The sequence below is a fragment of the Myodes glareolus genome, chromosome 19, assembly GCF_982192425.1.
Source record: "Myodes glareolus chromosome 19, mMyoGla1.1, whole genome shotgun sequence".
Classification (NCBI taxonomy): Eukaryota; Metazoa; Chordata; class Mammalia; order Rodentia; family Cricetidae; genus Myodes; species Myodes glareolus.
In genome coordinates this window covers 14,790,046-14,809,313 of record NC_142044.1, presented here as the reverse complement: position 1 = coordinate 14,809,313, position 19,268 = coordinate 14,790,046, and the positions used below count along the sequence as shown (strand labels likewise).

Below are 19,268 nucleotides of genomic sequence, written 5' to 3'. Positions count from 1 at the left end.
CTCTAATATAGTTGATATTAACTGTCCATATAGGAGCTAGGCTATGGTGTTTACCAGTTTGGTCCAGCTGTTCTTTCAGCTCTTCTGGTCCATATTGATGAACTGTTCAGAGGATTGTTTAGCTGATTCTAGTTTTGATGATTTCTTTTTTCATAAGCAACCTTGTGAGTGTTAGATTATATCTTAATACTTGGAACAAATACTGCATGATAAAATGTGAATGCATTGTATGCTGTCTAGGACTCACAAAACTAGTGAAGTTGTTTGAGAATGTCTTCAGGTTTGCTTCTAATGTTTTGTGGGTTTTTTTTTGTCAATTACGAATGAACTTTAGAAACCATTTAATTGAAAATAGAAGCCAAAGTCTGAAGAAATTATTAACCAAGTGGAAGCTTTGAAACTACTAGAATTTTACCCTATTAACTTTTTTCTTCATGCAAAATGAGCAATCACTCATCAGTGTTCCACTGCAAGATGGAAAGCCTTGCTTTCCTGTTTTATACAGATTTATGGAAAGTCCTTTAGGTGGGGTTAGCATCTGATACATTTCATCTAAACAAAAGTCTTTATTCAGCCTTATAAAGGATTAAAGAATTTAGATGGTGAATTCTCGGAAGAAAATCCACAAGGCTGTTGATTTGACTGCCTATAGAAAGGGCCAGTCTGCTAAGATAAGCAGGTGGCTGTAACCCCTTTTCAGTTGAGTTTTCGCATTTGTAAAGTGGGATTAATAGGTAACTTGTGGGGCTTGTTGAGGGGTAAGTGGGAAAATTCCTTGAGCAAACAAACAAATATTTGAGAAGTAGTACACTCTCAGTAAATGATTCTCATCCCCTTTAACTTAGCTTGTCTCCGCGATCCAGTTGTATGTAAAATTATGTTTTCTAATTGGATATTATATCATCATGATGATCTGCATTTAATAACTGCGGATTTATTTACCTTGACTCCTCCTGGAACCTTGGATTAAAAGTTTTCTATTTTTTTTCTCTGTCTCATTGTCCCTGTTTATCTTGTCCCCTGTTGTACTTCTGTTGTTTTCTGCTCTTAGTTTTAGTTTTTATCTCTTGTTTCAAACCCTAGACTCCTTAAATCACTATAGTCTAGAACCCGCCTTTCCCCCCTTAAATTTTTCAGTTTGTTCCTTTTCTCAACCCATTGCCGGCTTCAGTGCCCAGACGCTCCTTGTCTGAGAGTGGTCTTGAGGCACCAGTGGCTCACTCTACTCAACGAAGCCCTGTAGGAGGAGTATCAGAACACAGCCATTGAGCGAGCTCATCTCAATCTATCTTTCCATGCTTTCTGCAGAGCAATTCACATTTTCCTGGGGGGAAAAAAATTCACATGTGTGCTAATAAGGTAGCGAAAAAGTATTGTAAGAATTATTACAAAATGCATCCATCTGTGCAACTCTCTCTCTTTTCAAGAAACACGGCAATTGTAATTTAAACTCCCATGCTCCGCCATCACCCCATTTTCTTCCTCTAAAAACCAGTTCTTCTCCTGCCTGCTAAGTGTGTAGTTTGGGCTTTCCTTAGCTTTGAAGCCTACAAGCCATAATTTACAGCATATATGAGCATTGCGTGCTTTCACGAGTGCTGAGCACCTCGTGCATGTAGTGTCTTCGTTCATTTTTCAGTCTAATAAAACCGCATACTTCACTGTGTGTTTGTCTATTTTTCATGTATATTTTGGTTGTTTATAGCTTTGACAGTGCAAAGAATCATTCTCGTACTCATGTAAGTGCATGCATATGGTATGTGTTTTTGTGTCTTTGAAATTAAACATGGTTTTGTGTTCCTCCAGATGTTTCAGCTGCTAGGATTTGGATCTAAACATTTAATGTTTTTCTGTGTTCTTTTTATACCCTTTGCATTATAGTTTTAAACTCATTTTTACATATATGTTTTTTTTACATTTTACATATATGTGTTTTTTTGTGTGTTCTTGTTTGCATCTCTGTGGGTCCATGTGTGTTTAAATACATACAGGTCTATGCAGATGCAGATGGAGGACAAAGTGTAATGTCTAGTGTCCTTCTCAATTTCTATGTACTTTCTTGCTAAGGAAGTGTCTCTCAATAAACCTGATTCACTGATTCGGCTCCTCTACCTCAAGAGTTTGTTTCACAGATGGCCTGTCCTCCTATCCTGAATTCTGGGATGACAGTTGGGTTACCTTGCCTGCCAGCTCTTATGTGAGTGTTGGGAATCCTAACTTCCTTCCTCAGGCTCGCGTTGCAAACACTTTATAAACACAGAACTGTGACTCACAATGTTGAAAAGGAAGTTAAAATATGCTTATGTCTCGCGATTGGTGTACTTACTGCCTTGTGCACATGAATCGTGGTTCGTGATAGTTGATTCTTTATCCAGTATCAATACAAAGTGATTTGAATCTGGGTGTGTTGATTAGAATGCATTATGATGATGAGACATCCTTAGAATTAGCTTAGCATTCATTTTCCAGGGCTCATTTATTGTCAACAGATTGAAGGCTTCCTTGAAGAGATAAATCATATGCAGAAACTTTTAAGAGTGTTAATGCCTCTCCATGTAATAGGAATATTTGTGAGTACATACTTTACCTCAGGCTTGTCTCTGTGAAGGATACTATATACCAACAGTACCATCAAGTTTTAGAAAATCTCTTGTCTTATCTTTCCAATCACCAGTGACGTGGTGTGACATTGCCACTTGTGGAAATGTGTCCTAGTCTTAGATATGTTCCACCTGGAGGAAGCTGGAAGACCATGGATGGCATGTAGATGCTTATAGGTATAAATGATTATAAATCAGTAACTTGATTAATACATAGCACAGGTAAATGGAGACATTATTAGCAGTAGTGTTAATAATGAAAGTTTCTGCCTCGGAAATTCACAGTCTCATAGAATGGCCTGAATCGTAAGCATATCACTCTTGTATAGTATTGAAGTGTTGGTGAAGTTCTTGAGTAGGCGTGTCATGTGATGACAGTGGAGAATAGTTGATTTCCTGAATACTATAGAGACAGTGTAGAAGTCAAGTCATCACAAAGACTTTAATAGTCTGGAACCCTTAGTTCTGAGTGCTTTGAGGGAAGTTCAAAGGCTAGGATAACTTAGTTGGTCTCTTGTTCTTTACTTCCTTGAGTTATGGCTCCTTTGTCTATCGAGGAGTATACTTGATAGCTGCCTTTGTCGAATGCTTCTGTAAATATCTGAAGTTGACATTGCCCTCATTTCTACAAATATGTTATAAGTGTTGTTCAAGAAAACTGAAAATACCAGAGGCTTCATGAACAATCTAATTTTAAGCTAGTGCTGGAATACAGGTTTAGGCCCAAGACAGCCAGTCAAAATTAAATCAGGTGAGATGATGTACCTTTCCTATAGTTACTGGCTCATTGTAGTGTTAAGTTGGCACATTTTGTCACTACCTACACATTGCCATTATAATTTCTATGGATATGCAGGATCGTAAGTAAATGGAAAGTCTAGCTCTGAATTTTGCTTTCTTCAGTCAGTTAGATTTTGAAGAAATAAATTGTGAAACACCTGAATCTAGGATTATGTAAGTGTCTCCCTCTTACTCTGTTATGACAGGTGTCCACATGAAGATGGATGGAGAAAGAAATGACTAATTGGGATAATCTTTTTTTCTAAAGGTGTGTGTGTGTGTGTATGTGTGCACATGTGTATAGAAGTCTAAGTTTACACTGGACTTGAAATGATTAATTACATTGCCTATGTGGAATAGTTCATGAATGAGCTAATTTCTGCCCTAGCTAATTCTTTCCTCTCACCCACACGCAACAAATTGCTGTTCTTTTTTATATGTGAGTGGGCAAAGTGAGAACTGTAAGGACCCTGAAGAACCTGCATTTATTCTCATTCTCCCAAATTTGGCTCTTAGTGTAGCTTTAGCTCCAATTTGAGCGCAGTGTTTCAAACGGTTTGTAACTTTTTGTTCCTTTTTTCAATTAATTCAGAATCTTTACGGATCACTCTAATATGTGAACTCTATCTATCTATTATCTATCTATCTATCTATCTATCTATCTATCTATCTATCTATCTATATCTATCTGCCTGCCTGCCTATCTATCTATCTATCTATCTATCTATCTATCTATCTATCTATCTATCTATCTATCTATCTATCTATCTCTCTAATCTATTATCTAACTCCTGTTTCCTATCCCATTCCCCCTTTTGTCTCCCTCTTTAATTCGTTTCCTCCCCATCCATTCTGCTTTCTCCTCTTTCTGTATTTCTTTCTCTCTTGCTTGAATTCTTAGAGAATGTACTAACAATAAAAGAGAACACCAAAGCTCATAATTCCATTGGATTTTTTCAGAGTAGACAAGCATAGGATAGGCTGTCTACTTAAGGACACATGATTTGTTATTCTTCATCACTCAAACTCATCTGCCAGACTAATATTAAGCCATGCTGTAAAAGTATGCAGTCACAGACTGGGGGCTGTTCTAGATGCTTATTGTCCAATCATGGTCCCAGGTATTGCTGTTTTGTCCTTTATTATTAGTCTACTCAGGCTTCGGACAGAGAATGAGTAGAGATTTAGGGAGAAGGGTAATTAACCATGGAGGAGTCTGGAGACTAAGTATGTTATTTCTAGTATTTGAGAACCAACAGACTGCAAATCTAGAGGCTTGAGACCTCTGATGCGACCTTAAGTCTTTCTCTAACACCTTCCACAGTCCACATTTTGCCAAACATCTTGCTGTATTTGCTTAATTTTAGTAGAATGAAGCTGGAATTATTTGTAAAACAATGAGAGTGTGGCTCATAAGATAGTTCAGGTTTAGAAGCCCTTGTCACACAAGGCAGATAAGCAGAGTTAGATTCTGAGAACACATTCTGGAAGATAAGGATTGAGTTGTATTAGTTGTCTATTGACCTCTACACGTATACTGTGGTGTGTGTGTGTGTGTTTAGGTACATGTCTATGCAGACACACTCCACATATACACATAACACTCATAAAAAAATTTAAAAATGATAAAAACAACGAGAAATTTAGACTGAAGTTTTTAACTGATTTCTGTCCTAGAGTAGCTTTAAAAATTATAAATGTGAAAAAATTAGAACCCCTATAAGCCATGAGTATTAGTAATAAACTCAGAGGTAACATTGGTCTTATATATGTATAATGGTGTATAACTTGGAAATACATGATCTTTGATATAATTGTACTTTGATATTGTATATTTTGCTTTTCTTCACTCAATGTCTTTAATCCTTTGCTATTACCCATCCTTCTAGATGTTGATTCTATTCTTTTTTATATATTATATTGCAGTCGATCTTCCTTTAATACTGACAACTGTATTAAAAGAAAACAGCAGCAAACCTCTTCAAAACCATAAACAAATCAACGACATCATAGTTTCCCCGCCAAGTTAAAGAAGTTGCCTTATACATTCTCTGATGTCTTTGGTTCTGATTTTCTTTGAGCCATGCTGACTTGAAGCAGCACCTTCTCTGTGTTCAATGAAACTTTAGTGTTTGGGGCGTAAGTGGTATCCTGTGACATAAAGACAAATGGGGTTGGGAAATTGAGTCCAAATGGAGCAGACTCCATCTTCTCCGATGCATAAGATGTCTTAGAGTTCTAATTGCTAATATACAGTATGGATATCTGGGAAGACTGCAGAGTATACAGTTTCCACTCTGCTTAATTGGATCAAGGACTTGTCTTTCTCTTCTCTTTTAGATGTCAGTATCATGAGGAAAACACAGGAAAAGTTTTTGGGTTTCGTGACATCTCTTTTTAAACAGTCACCGTCTCAACCCAGACAGAGCTTAACGGAATATGGGGTGAACACAGACAGAATGTTCTTAAATAATAACTTCAAAAATTACTCAGAGTGGAAGCTTTCTAAGCCTAATACCCAAATTGTGAATAGTTTTTTTTGTGTACTTTTAGAACTTATGAATAGAACTTTGGTGACCTAGAAGACAGGGAACTGTAGTTTCTTACACCTCACTATGCTGTGTTGCCTTTATAAATAGACAGGTTTTTGGAAGATTAATATCGTATTTTATATGTATGAGTGTTTAGCTTGCGTATTTGGGGATCAGGAGCCGGAAGAGGACATCAAATATCCAGGAACTGAAGTTACCGATGGTTGTGTGTTGCCTTGGGGTTCTGGGAACCTCACAGGTCCCTTACAAGAGCAGCATGGGCCTTTAACCTCCTGAGCCATGTCTCCTGCTCCACATAAGGCTATGTAAAATGGTAATTTTCATTAGCGATATTATTGTACTTAAAAAGAGAGAAGTCTTCTGCTGTGCCTCTCCTGCTGTTTCATCAGAAATAAAACGATGCTAGGTAAGCATTTGAGCTTTCCATGGCCATAACAAAATACCCCGAGAAAACTAAAAGGAGGAAAAATATCTTTGCCCATAATGTCAGAGGTTTTAGTCTGTGCTCTCTTTGCCTTTTCACACATGGTGAGGCAATGTACCCCTCATTGTGCCAGGCAACAAACAGAAAGACTGTGGGCAACATGGAAAGACATATGCCTTCATGGGCAAAACGTTAGAGACTTCTTTTCTTAATTGATTTTTTTGAGTTTCCTCTGCTCCCCTCCCTTCCTCTTCCCTCTCTTTCTACCCTCTCCCATGGTCCCCATCCTCCCAATTTACTCAGGAGATCTTGTCTTGTTCTACTTCCCATGTAGATTAGATCCATGGATGTCTCTCTTAGAGACTTCATACCATGGGGTCCCAGCTCCTGTAATTTCTGCCGTCCACCTCTATAGTTCAATTATGGAGTCAAGTGAATTGATTAGTTAGATAAAGCAGTGTCACCAAGCAGGGCGATAACGAAAAAAACTAAATTTTGTGTCACTGCCATGTGTTTGTCTCAATGCATGAAATTCTGCTATAAGTACTGTATGTTTGCTTAAATAAATCTGGAAAAGTACATACTGCTAGGTCTTAGGAAGCATGGAATGAAATCGTAGATATTTCCATTGTTTTATGTCGATCAGATCTTCACTATGGTTGTGCCTTTAACTGTTGGACACTTCTGTGGTTCTGTCTTTAGGCCATTTGTCCTTAGATGGTTGCAGGCTTTTTAAACTACTTCCTATTGTTTGTTAAGAATGAGCTCAGTGGTTCCCAAGTTACTTCTCAGTTTCATGAGGAAGGACTGTTGCATATGAAAGCACAGCTTACTTCCCTTCTTCTTGGAGAGAAAAACGTTTTTCTGTCTCTCACCTACTTATATATACAGCACCCGTATACACATGATATTGGCAGTACAAATTGTCAGTATCTTTAAACCTTGTATTTAGCCCGATACTCTTAAAACAAAGAAAATAAATCAATAACTGTAATATCAAAATCCTTGCCCTGGTTTCTGAGTGTATTGAAACCTGAACAATCACAATGAAGTATATTCTCTACATTGTATGCTTCCATTAGAGTCACCTTGCATGCATTCATTAGAGTCACCATGCTGCACACCTGCATACTGTGTATTTGCGTAGGTGAATCACTTTATGAAGTGTTGAATCAATAATTTTCACCAGAGACATTTTTGTTTTCTTTGAGAAAAAGGTGTGTGTGTGTGTGTAAAACAAATGTTAATATTTGAAATACTTAATGAAATTGTGATCTCTTAAAAATCATTAGTATTAATGAATTTGTTTTGAAATGAGAATTATTTGTTTCTGATTTTGACACTCCAAGATACATATTTGCTCTTTATTTTATCCATTTAGTGAAGATCATGCAAGTTTTAGTGTTTTTAGATACATTTTATAATCAAACTTCTATTATAAATATTTTTTTAAAAATATTTATTCATTTATTATGCATACAATATCTGCCTACATGTGTGCCTGCAGACCAGAGAGGGCACCAGATCTCATTACAGATGTTGTGAGCCACCATATGGTTGCTGGAATTGAACTCAGAATTGAACTCAGGACCTTTGGAAGAGCAGGCAATGCTCTTAACCACTGAGCCATCTCTCCAGCCCCCTCTATTATAAATCTTTGAAGAAAAAATAACTTTTCATTAAGTATCTTCTAAGTGTTGAAATAATGTAAATTTTTCTTTAATATGCATATATGAAGACTCATTTTTACACATATGACATCATGTTATCCTTTAACCTAGACTAATGCTTTTGCAATAATGTATTTAAAACATAGCGAACATAGTATTATGAAACAGTAGCCTAATATATTTGTTTGGTCTAGCATCAAATGTTATTGAAAGAATTTATGTGAAGGTTGTGCATTTTATCTCAGAGAGGTCTAGGTGAGTTCTAGTGCCCAGATGGTTATTAATAGACTTTATGTTGGAAGGGTGTTATTAGAAGTAATCATTTTGCATTATTTTGCCATGAATTAATAAGAGAATTATTTAATGAGATATGTTTGAATATGAAGATATTTGAATTTCAAAAGGATTTAAAATATCCCAAAATACTTTTAAAGATTCAGGAATGTTAAAGATTGAATGATTCAATGCCCAAATTAAACAGAAATGGATAGCAAAAGACCAGATCTGACAAAGAGTTTATGAAATTGGAAGCTCTTCTTTCTTTCTTTCTTTCTTTCTTTCTTTCTTTCTTTCTTTCTTTCTTTCTTTCCTTCTTTCTTTTTTTTTTTTTTGAAAAAAAAAATCTACTATTGAAGTCTTGCCCTGGAATCTGAAGAAACAGAAACCATTTAAACTCCCTCAGTAATGCTTTGGTTTGTGAATTGGATAAACAATGTAACAATGTCTATTGCATTTTATAGTTCACTTAAGCAGTCTGATTTTGATCTGTATATATGGAGTAGACAGGATTCAAGTGTTTTCCCCCCCAGAACCAATGAGCAGATACATATGTTCCACAAAGAAGAAACTTCCCATGTTCATATGGAAGCTATCTAGTTTGCTATAGGTCCAAGACTTGACCTCCCTTTTATTTTGCTATCAGTTGCTTAATTCTTTAGATTCTTTGTGGGATACTTTTGATCAAAAGGAACATTTTATTCTTTGTTTGCTCCTATTTTTAAATAAAAGCACCAAGAAATGCGTAATTAATAACTTGGTACTTTATGCTAGTGACATAAACACATAGGGTATAAAATATCTTTTTAGTAAAGATTAGAGCATGATGGCTTCTTTCTTGTGTTTAACTTTGATTTCAAGCTCTTGAAAGCTTTATTATCTGGAAAACAAAAAGAACAAGTCATTTGGTATTATATATTATGAAAAATCCATAGTGCTGCTTATAGTATAACTCATACATGACAAGATTCCAGGCTGAAGTCAGATTACACAATCTAATCTGTGTGTGTGTGTGTGTGTGTGTAGGATATATACATATACATACATACACACACATATAGTACATGCATGAAATGACCTTTAGAAAGCTATTCAAAGAAAAGATTGCTTAAAATTGTTTCACTTGATTTTTAAGCATAGTTTTTCTCGTTGAGTTTAATGACAAAGAGTATAATTAAACCATGCTTGCTGTGTTTGGCTCACAAATGACACTGGTATGTGAATGGTTACGGGTTTCAATCATTCAGTGAGGGACATTCGTGTGTGTGGTGGTTTAGGACACTTTTAGTTGTTAGTGGTTTTATATTTCATTATCTTTGAAAGAAAGTGGACAAAGGATTTTCAAAGGTAAAATTAAAATGCTATTATCAGGGTCATTACAGTCACAAAGCCAGGGGAAACTGAAAATTAAATAAATTCTTACCTTGTACAGGTAAAAGGGTCAGAAAATAAGAGGGGTTTACCTTAAACCACTAGGCACTGCTGATCACATCTAAAACTGAACACATGACTTCCTTCCCAGTCTTCCTTCTACTGTTTTCTTTCCTTTGTTTGTCTGAAGTCAAAGTAATACAAAGAGCATACTTTAATCCTTTGATTCCTAACTGTTTCTCATTCAATGGGAACAAATTCTAGTTTTCACCATGCTGAGTTTGAGTGTAGTTTGTTTTACAATTTCTTCAAAAATTGGTTTCTCTTGGTAGGTAGTTTGATTATTGATTACATGGATAGCTGGAGCAAAAGCATTTAATAATGCATTTCATGGATGTATATATTTGTGAGCATGTAGCTATATTTGCATATGTGCATATAAATGTATGTGCCGATATATGAAATGTAACTAATTTATTCATGGAGAGTATACATTGTCTAGATAACAGGAGATATTGTTTCCTGTTTCTGTGAAGTAGCCACCTTGAGAAAAAGATTCAGTCTTAACAAAGAAGATTCTTTCGTATATTTAACCATTTTAATCATTGAAATAAAGAGTATTGTGGCTTAACTCCCAGTGTTAAATATTTCCACTGCACTAATCAAGTGACACTATAACGCATTGCATTATTCTATTCTATTTTAAATAACCGTGAGCTCTAAGAATATTTCTAATTTTATTTTTCTATTTGAAAATGAAATATTAGGTTAATATTATTTCACTATATTAACTTATATAAGGGTTAAACTTAGGATTTTTGCGACAATGATATCTTATAACTTAGAACAACTTGGAGAAGCCTGGCATATTGTTTAATATCTTGGCAGTTGGGTTAGATGATTTTATTAAGGAGATGTGTGTTTGTGTGCATGAAAAATGCTGTTAATATACACAATGTTTAAATTCTGCTAGTATGTTGTAGTTCTTCATTGTTCAATTATGGTGGAGTTGTAAATGAAGGGTTTTGATTTCCTCTGTCCACTTCCCCTATTAGCCTCATTACTTAAAAATGTTTTATAGTGTGGCTCTGCGTCAACGAGCATTTTGAATTTTTTGCTCTTTTTGCTTGAAAAAGGGATGCTGCTATGGAGTAGAATGACAAAATTTTCAAGTAAAACCGTCCTAACTGATGACTGGCCTTCATTCATATGATTGTGCATTTTAATGATTTTCAAAGTCCCTCTAGAAAAATCATTGCCGGTGGGAACAAATTTAGACTCCTAACATCGACAAGTGGGACAGTCCTCAGGGCTGAGGCGGTTTCAGAGTTTGAAAACTCTGTATGTACTCACCAGTATTTCCATCTGTTGGAAAACAAATCGTCCCTTAATATTCTGTATTGCCCTCCTTCTGTGGCTGCATTGATAAAACCTAGAAAGAAAAGACTTCTCCCCTTGTCTGCTTGGGCTTTTATTTGATGTTTTACCAGCCCAGGGTGCTAGAGTGCTGACGTATTTTAGGTGTGATATGTTCATGCGTGTGTACATTGCTTATTCCTTAAGAAGAGAATCTTTTTGTGTGTGTTGTTTGTTGCACAGATATACAGATCAGCTCTCAAAATGTCCTTAATGCCATCTTCTAAGACAATTGGCTTCCTGAGAGTTGACTAATAGAATTAATACTTGCAGAAAGCACTCTGAAGCCACCCACATGCCTTAGGAAGTCAATGCTGGGTATGATTTTACAAGTATGTGATCTATTTTTTTTTTCACGGGAGAATGTTCACTGGAAAAGTTCTTGGCACACAGTAAAACATCGTGCAATCTGTTATTTGTCTTAGAGATAATAACCGGCGGGTGGCTATAGTCTTGTGTTATCTAACTTATGACTGTAGAGGGGAGTTTCTTCCACTCAGAAGTATTGCAAATGTGCTTATATTTACATAATATGTCACTCTGAAAAATTATGATGATATAATTCCAGTAAAGAAAATTTTCTATAACTACTTCAAAGTATACTCAAGTAAATTAACTACATTTTTTGAACAGCAACTGAAACGAACATGCCCCCTACCCCCCACAGCTCAATATAAAACCCAAATGACCTCTCTGATTGTTCTTTGAAGTTTGAGCAGTTTAACGTTCTTTGCAATGTATATTATTAAGGACTCTGTTAAACATAAGGCATCAGTGAGTCATCCTCTTTCTGAAGGTCTGTTCATGGGTAGAAGAAGGAACTAAAATTTTTGAAGATAATAATTTAATTAAATTGCATATTTTTCCTCAGGAGCTAATGATGCGGGTGGAGTAGTTTTTAACCCGCTACATTTCTTCAAGATAATGATAAATCAGCCGAGATCTAAAACGTTTTTTTTTCTCAAAAAAAATGACTTTTTCCTCCAATGTCAATGTATTTAGATCAATTTACTTTTAAGTATTTTATCTTCATTCCCTTGCCATTTTTTTTTACCAATCACTTTGACATTAATATATGGGCATAAACCATTCACCTTTCATTTTGATAGATGGGTAAGGTTAATGAATCAGATTATGATTTCTTTAGACATTCTGATTTTCATACATAATTTCCCGCAGTTTTGGGTAACCTCATTCATACTGTTTCAGTCAGTCACTGTTAGAGTGTAGGTATATTAAGCAGAAAGGTTAAAACCCAAACGTTATGGTTTTTAAGCACTTGGCCAAAGAAAGACTTTATTGTGTTTGATACAGATGAGATTATGTGCAGTGGCAAACTAATTCAGAATTTTTGAAGATGAGGCAAGAGGTGCCTCCCAAACCAATATTATTTATGTGCTGGAACATGTAGGAACAGTTTATATTATGAACATCCTGTCTTCTAGGTCAAGTTTAAATATAAGTTCATAAATACATACACACACATATATAAAGGTATCCATACCTCACATGTATTTTTTAAATTTGTAAACACATACATAAATTCATGCACAAAACACACAAACACACACACACACACACACACACACACACACACACACACACACACACATTTGAGATGTCTGTCTCACTGAGGTCCACAGTTTGGCCCAGAACTCCTGGGTTCTAGGGATCTTCTTTCAGGATTCCTAATTGTTGGTACCACAAACACTTGCTATTATGCCTGGCTTAAAACAGTATGTATTTTGTTTACGTTTATGGTTTAAACCTTGACTGATTTCTTAGAGTCTTACTTTTCCCCTTCCAATTTCCCCCTTGGTTAGCTACCAGGAAAATTGCCCTGTAGTCTTTCACATGTCCATCCAAGGCTACCGGAGCCTCATCCAATGGACAAATATAGGTGTCTTTAAATGTTGTCTACAAAACCAACATTTAAATACAAACATTGCAAAAGCATAGTTAACTTGTGTCTCCTAGTTTCTTTTACTTGAGGCTCTCATGGGTTGGCAAGGAAAGTTCCACATTCCTCCTCCATCCCATAGGTTAACGTTGCCCCTTGACTGATGTTTTCTCTTGAGTTTGCACTTTACTACCTATTTTTCTTATTCAACGGAGGGAATTTATATGGACGTTTGATGAATGATATTACTGGTTCTTAAAGACAGCACTGTAGTTTTTCAAGGACTGCTGTACTGACTGCGACATTAGTTACTAATGATAATTGATAGTGAAATAGCACCTATCAAGGATTATTTACACATCCAGTACATTATCTTGCTCGGTGATTCATTTTCCAACAAATTGGTGTAACTAGAACTTCTTGGAAGCAAAGGTCCACCCGAGCCTCTCAGGCCAGTGCGATCCTGCTGCACACTGAAGACTTACAGAGGAAAACGGCTAAGCAAGGCTTTTCCATTGGATTTTTCCAGCTCTTTTCCCTAGCTGTGTTATAACTCACTACTAAACTGGCCATTACAGCAGAGCCTGCTCATAATGAAGAAATCTTGTTTTATTAGAGAGTAGCAGGTAGAATTTTCAGAGAGACATTTTGAGGAATGGCTTAGGCAACTCTTGAGCTTTTCAGATGGAAGCTTAAAGAACAAAGGCTATAAGAGCCCCATGCTCAACCGGCCTCTGTTAGTATGCTCTTTAATTAGTAGGACACTCTTCATTTCTCAATGTTATTACAGTTCTGATAACTACGTCCTTGTATAGGTATTCATCACTTAAGGTCTCAGTTTGACGTTAGCCACTGATGTCACAAAGTCCCAAGGCACAGTAGAGCTGGTGTGGGAAGAAAGTCACCGTAAACTGCTAAGATCTTGTCATTTCAGCCTCGGAGAGACAGTGACCTTTATCAGCTTCCGTACTGTTCTCTAGGTGAGACCCCAAGGGTTTAGCATGCAGAGCCCCGGTGAAACCCGACTTGCCACTGTAGTGCATTCCCAGCCCTGCTCCCAATCTCCAGGATGGTACCCAAGAAATTCTTGGTAGGGCTGAGCAGAAATGTTCATTATCCCCTTTACATACATAGGCAGTTTTCACTCAGTTCTTAACATGGATGTCAGTGTCATTTTGACATGAATCTATTCCCTTGAAACTATATTCTTATTAGTGTGACAATATTCCATTGTAGTAGTTATATGCATATTGACATACATTTTTTCATGGAACCAAGCATGCAGTCTGTGTTTTGTAAAGTTAAACTTGTACATGTATGTTCTATAAACATAGCATATCTGTATATATAAAGTCTATAGCATCTATAAATATATGTGTACTTATCATTGACCATAACTGAATATAAGGAAATTAGGCAAAGATAAGAGGGTAGGAATTATTAATAGTGTGGATAATAATGAGTATTTAATATTCATAGCATGGTTTAAAAGAATTGATCAGCATGGTTTTGTGTTAAACAGTTCTAAATATCAAATATTTGCTTTTATCTATTTGCCTCTCTGTCCTTTTTCATTCTGAATTTTTTGATGTTTTTTTTCCTCCCCTAAAGGAACTATTTTGTTTTGCACCTTAGCCTTTGAGTTGACTAAGTAGAAGACCCCAGAATGGGCTACCTGTCTGTAATCTTCAAATAACCATTCCCCTTTATTTTCCCCATGTGTTCACAGATATGGTCCGGAAAAAGAACCCCCCTCTGAGAAACGTTGCTAGTGAAGGCGAGGGTCACACCCTGGAGCCAATAGCTACAGAAAGCAAGGTGTCTGCAAAGGACAAAGAGTTTTCTACAGATCAGATGTCAGAAAATACAGATCACAGCGATGCTGCAGAACTGAACACGAAAGAGGAACCCAGCGTGCATGGCCAAGATCCATCTCCTAGCAGTAAGAAGGACTTGCAAATCTCAGGCCTGAGTGAGAAGGCTGGCTTCAATTATGATAGCCCGAGTAAGGGAGGAAACCTTGCCTCCTTCCCGCATGATGAGGTAACAGACAGAAATATGTTGGCTTTCTCATCTCCAGCTGCTGGGGGAGTCTGCGAGCCCTTGAAGTCTCCTCAAAGAGCAGAGGCAGATGACCCTCAAGATATGGCCTGCACCCCATCCGGGGATTCACTGGAGACAAAGGAAGAGCATAAAATGTCACCAAAGGCTACCGAGGAAACAGGGCCAGTGCAGAGTAGTCAGGCCAATTGTCAAGGTTTGAGCCCGGTTTCCGTGGCCTCAAAAAACCCACAAGTGCCTTCAGATGGGGGTGTAAGACTGAGTAAACCCAAAACTGACTTACTGGTGAATGACAACCCAGACCCGGCACCTCTGTCTCCAGAGCTTCAGGACTTTAAATGCAATATCTGTGGATATGGTTACTATGGCAATGACCCCACAGATCTGATTAAGCACTTCCGAAAGTATCACTTAGGACTGCATAATCGCACCAGGCAGGATGCTGAGCTGGACAGCAAAATCCTAGCCCTTCATAACATGGTGCAGTTCAGCCATTCCAAAGACTTCCAGAAGGTCAACCGCTCTGTGCTTCCGGGTGTACTGCAGGACATCAGCCCTTCTCGGCCCGCTTTACTAAATGGCACCTATGATGTACAGGTTCGTGTTTTCTCTTGATTTCTGGGAGAAGCAACAAGGAATTCATGATGAAATGTGAATTCATAGTTTTATGTTCAAAGAGAGGGCCCAGATAAGAAAATATTTTACACTTTATAGAAAAGATATGCATATTTTATTGCGGCTTCATTCAAATATGTATTCAGAGTTGACTTGACCTTCTCATTGTGGGGGTGAAAAAAGTCCAGAATTCCCAGGAGATTTGGAAAAAAAAAATCTTCTCATGGAATTAGCTAAAGTTCACATTTCTTCATCTACTTCATGATAATTGGGTGTCTTCTGCCTTCCAACCATCGTAGAGATCCTATGAATACAAATACATGATCATAAGTCATTGCCTTGTTCTAGTTTCAGACTATCAGACTCCTCCTATAATCTTCCTCCTGGGTCAGTACTTTTTGTGCCTTAGAGTAGGACTTGATTTTATAGTTAGTCTAATTAGGTTTGGGTCATATTGATGATGATGGAGATAAACTCTTGATAGATCAAAATAATTGCAAATGAACATTTGAAAGCAACATTTTGCATTGATTGAAAACCTCAGTGAGACTGTAAGTTATAGAGTGCTCAGAATGACTTTGAAGTAAGCCACTAAGGCATTCCTTTCTCCACTTAAGGATAATGGCAATCATTTATGAAAGCAGTTAGTAATGGTTTAGGCTTACACTTTTATTGAAACCCGTGCACTGTTTTCACCTATTTTTCTGCCCTCAGTTGACACCATAGATATGAAAAGCCCTCATGTGTAGTATTTTTAATTTGAAAGAAACATGAAAGTGAATGTGAAGAAATTCAGCATTTAATTTAAATTTAGTCTTGGTGATTTAAGCTCCGTTGAAGCTCATGGCCAGCCCAACAAAGAGTCTTAGGTTTTGATACATTCTATAAATCTTATTGACTTATTGAGCCAGGGAGATCAAAAAGCATGGGATGTTAAATGCTCTCCTTATCCATGAATTTTCAGAAGTATCATTGGACTCCTGAATTCCCTCAGCACTTATTTTACTAGGGACGCCCCTTAGCATTCATTTTTCTCACCTTCCAATCCACGGTACTTCATTCCTATGCTTTGTACTGACCTAGTGTCGATTAGAAAGACATAGAAAGGAGTTACAGAGGATAGGCAGAAAACTGTTTTGCAATATGTGTATGAAGGATATGGATAGAAATCCCGAGTCCTTCCAGTGTCAGGATGGCCATCACCATTTCAAAGGAGTTATGGAGAAAACGTAAGAAGGTAGTTTCATCTTTAAAGTTTCCATTTGCTCACTGAATTTCCGCAAATAGAATTATTTCTGTGGAGCTGCAAATTAAGGCGACATAGTTATTATGCATGAAAGCTACATGCTTTGAGCTCCTGTCTTATTACAGATCATTTCACTGTCTTATGTCAGCTAGGCTGTGCTGTCAAACTCTGATTTGGAAAGCAAATACGTGTTTTAGATAAAAGGGTTGGAAGTGCATAATGTCACTGTGCGAAACGGTGTTTTATAATTAGCAAGTAATATGATGTTAATACCTGGATTTCCGGCAGTTTCAATTTGTTCACTCTGGGGACGACTTCTGAGGGAAGCTGATCCCGGCTGTCAGGAAGGCTCTAAAAAGATTACTAAGGCCTAGGGTTTGGAAGAATTCAGATTTTTAAACACACTTCCATTTCCCCCAAATAGTTATTTGTTAAGTTCTTAGTTATTTATAGTAAAGTTTATGTTTGGGTGGAACACTTTTCCTGGGTAGTGATTTTGGAAATGAAACAGATGTGCGAGCTATCTGAGTTTGGAAATAAAACAGCTGATCGTGGACTGGGCTGTGCACTGCATCCCTGCTCTGCACGCAGCAAAAAAGAAAAGCAAGAGGACGCCATGGGCAGGAAGGTGATCTGGGTAGAATTCTTTTATTTTCTTCTTCAGTTGAAGAGAACTCATGCTGCTACGAGTAGATTTAAACAATCCATGGGAAAAGTGGGTGGTTATTTCAAAGACATAAATGAGTTTGGGGCCAGATCTAAAGAAACATAACCTCATTTTGTGAAGAGAGAACCAAGTAAATTATAGGCCAATGATCATTTGAACATATATATTTTGAACTACATACCTGATATTGATACAAAAGCATGTATGAAGATAAATAACTAATTAGTTTCCACGCTGAACCACAATCCATATACTCATATACTCCTACATATACTCAATAATAAGACAGTGTTTTGAATATTCTTTTCTCTAACATATTTATGCCGCAGAAATGCTCTTTAATCTTTCTTTAGACCCTTGAACTGTGTTGGCTAAAACTCCTTGAGCTAAAATACTGACTAGTGAATTTTTTTAAAGCAGAGTTTCATAAGAAATATGTACATCTATGCATCCATATAACGAATGCATGCTATGAGTTAATAGCGTGTATATATTCTGATAAAATATTTTCCTAGTCACCACGATTATGAACAATTTCAGGAATCATTTACTGAACTACACAATTTAAGTCAATTAGAGAAATGGATGAACAATTCATTAATCTTTTTCAATTAAACTGGCTTTTAGGAAATGTTCAGAGCAGTTGGTTGTTAATGATAGTTTTATATCACTCTAGATCAAGAAAAAGGAAAAAGAGGGAAAAACTCAGAGGACTATGTGGCTTTGATCTATAGTTTGGTTTGACATGATGGTTTAATATAAATTGAACCAAACTAACTGTAAATACAAGGTAGCCAGTTTGGAAGATAGAGTAATTTAAGCAGTAACTTTGATTTTAATATATACTTTATCAACCTAAAATGTATGCTATCTGGGGGAACATTTGAAAATCCAGCACCGATATTGTACGATAATTTCTTGTCCATGTAAATGATCGTTAAACAACTGGCCAAGGAATTATGTTACTTTTGTAAAAATAATGTCCAAAAGATTTTCTTACATTTTTCTGTAGACAGCGAAGCAGGAATAGGCAAAGACCACCTGCAGCGACCACTATAGAATCACAACTATCTTTTCTAGGTCTGAGGAATTCATGAGATCCAATACCATACATGTTGCAGTAGTGCATTGCCTTGCAAACAGAAAAGAGAACCTTTTTATGGAAAAATAAAAAATAAAAAAATGACTCATCCCAACCCAAACTAAAAACAATTGAATCCAATGAACACCTAACAAACAAACAGATACATGAGTGAATAAATATATAAATAACAACAATAAAAACAAAAGAGAACAATGGCTAACACTGAAGTACTTGAATGGATGAGGCTGCTAGTTTCCAATGTTTCACCCCCCACACGCTCTGTGTTTTATCAGGGTTCTTTTTTTTCCCTACATATTTGAAAATAATGGATATGGCATGATTGGTAAGCCTCATGTAATTTTTACTATCTGCATTCAGCCTTTGAGGCTCGCAAGTAGACCAATAATAGGACAAGAGATTGAGTTCTTTAAAAAGTAATTACAGCCTCTTTCTTTTTAATCTGCTTTATTATGCTTATATTTAAACCTTCTCTGAATGGAGGCCTGCATTAACCACGCCGACTCTGCTGTTTCATTAGGGCTTAATGTGCTGCGCATTAGGGCGTTTGCATCATCTTTATGGGGGAGCTTTTAGCTCTCAGATCAG

At 36.7% G+C, this 19,268-nt stretch overlaps 1 protein-coding gene across 8 annotated transcripts in view; it reads left to right on the top strand.

The window, feature by feature from the left end:
• Trps1 (transcriptional repressor GATA binding 1) overlaps nucleotides 1-19,268 on the top strand; it is a 238,857-nt gene that overhangs the window by 28,516 nt on the left and 191,073 nt on the right. For all 8 annotated transcript variants that reach the window (XM_087898774.1, XM_085678988.2, XM_085678987.2 and 5 more), the window contains exon 2: nucleotides 14,719-15,647. In XM_087898774.1, the coding sequence (XP_087754900.1) occupies nucleotides 14,721-15,647 (927 nt within the window). In that variant the 5' untranslated portion in view covers nucleotides 14,719-14,720. The remainder of the gene's footprint in view (nucleotides 1-14,718; nucleotides 15,648-19,268) is intronic.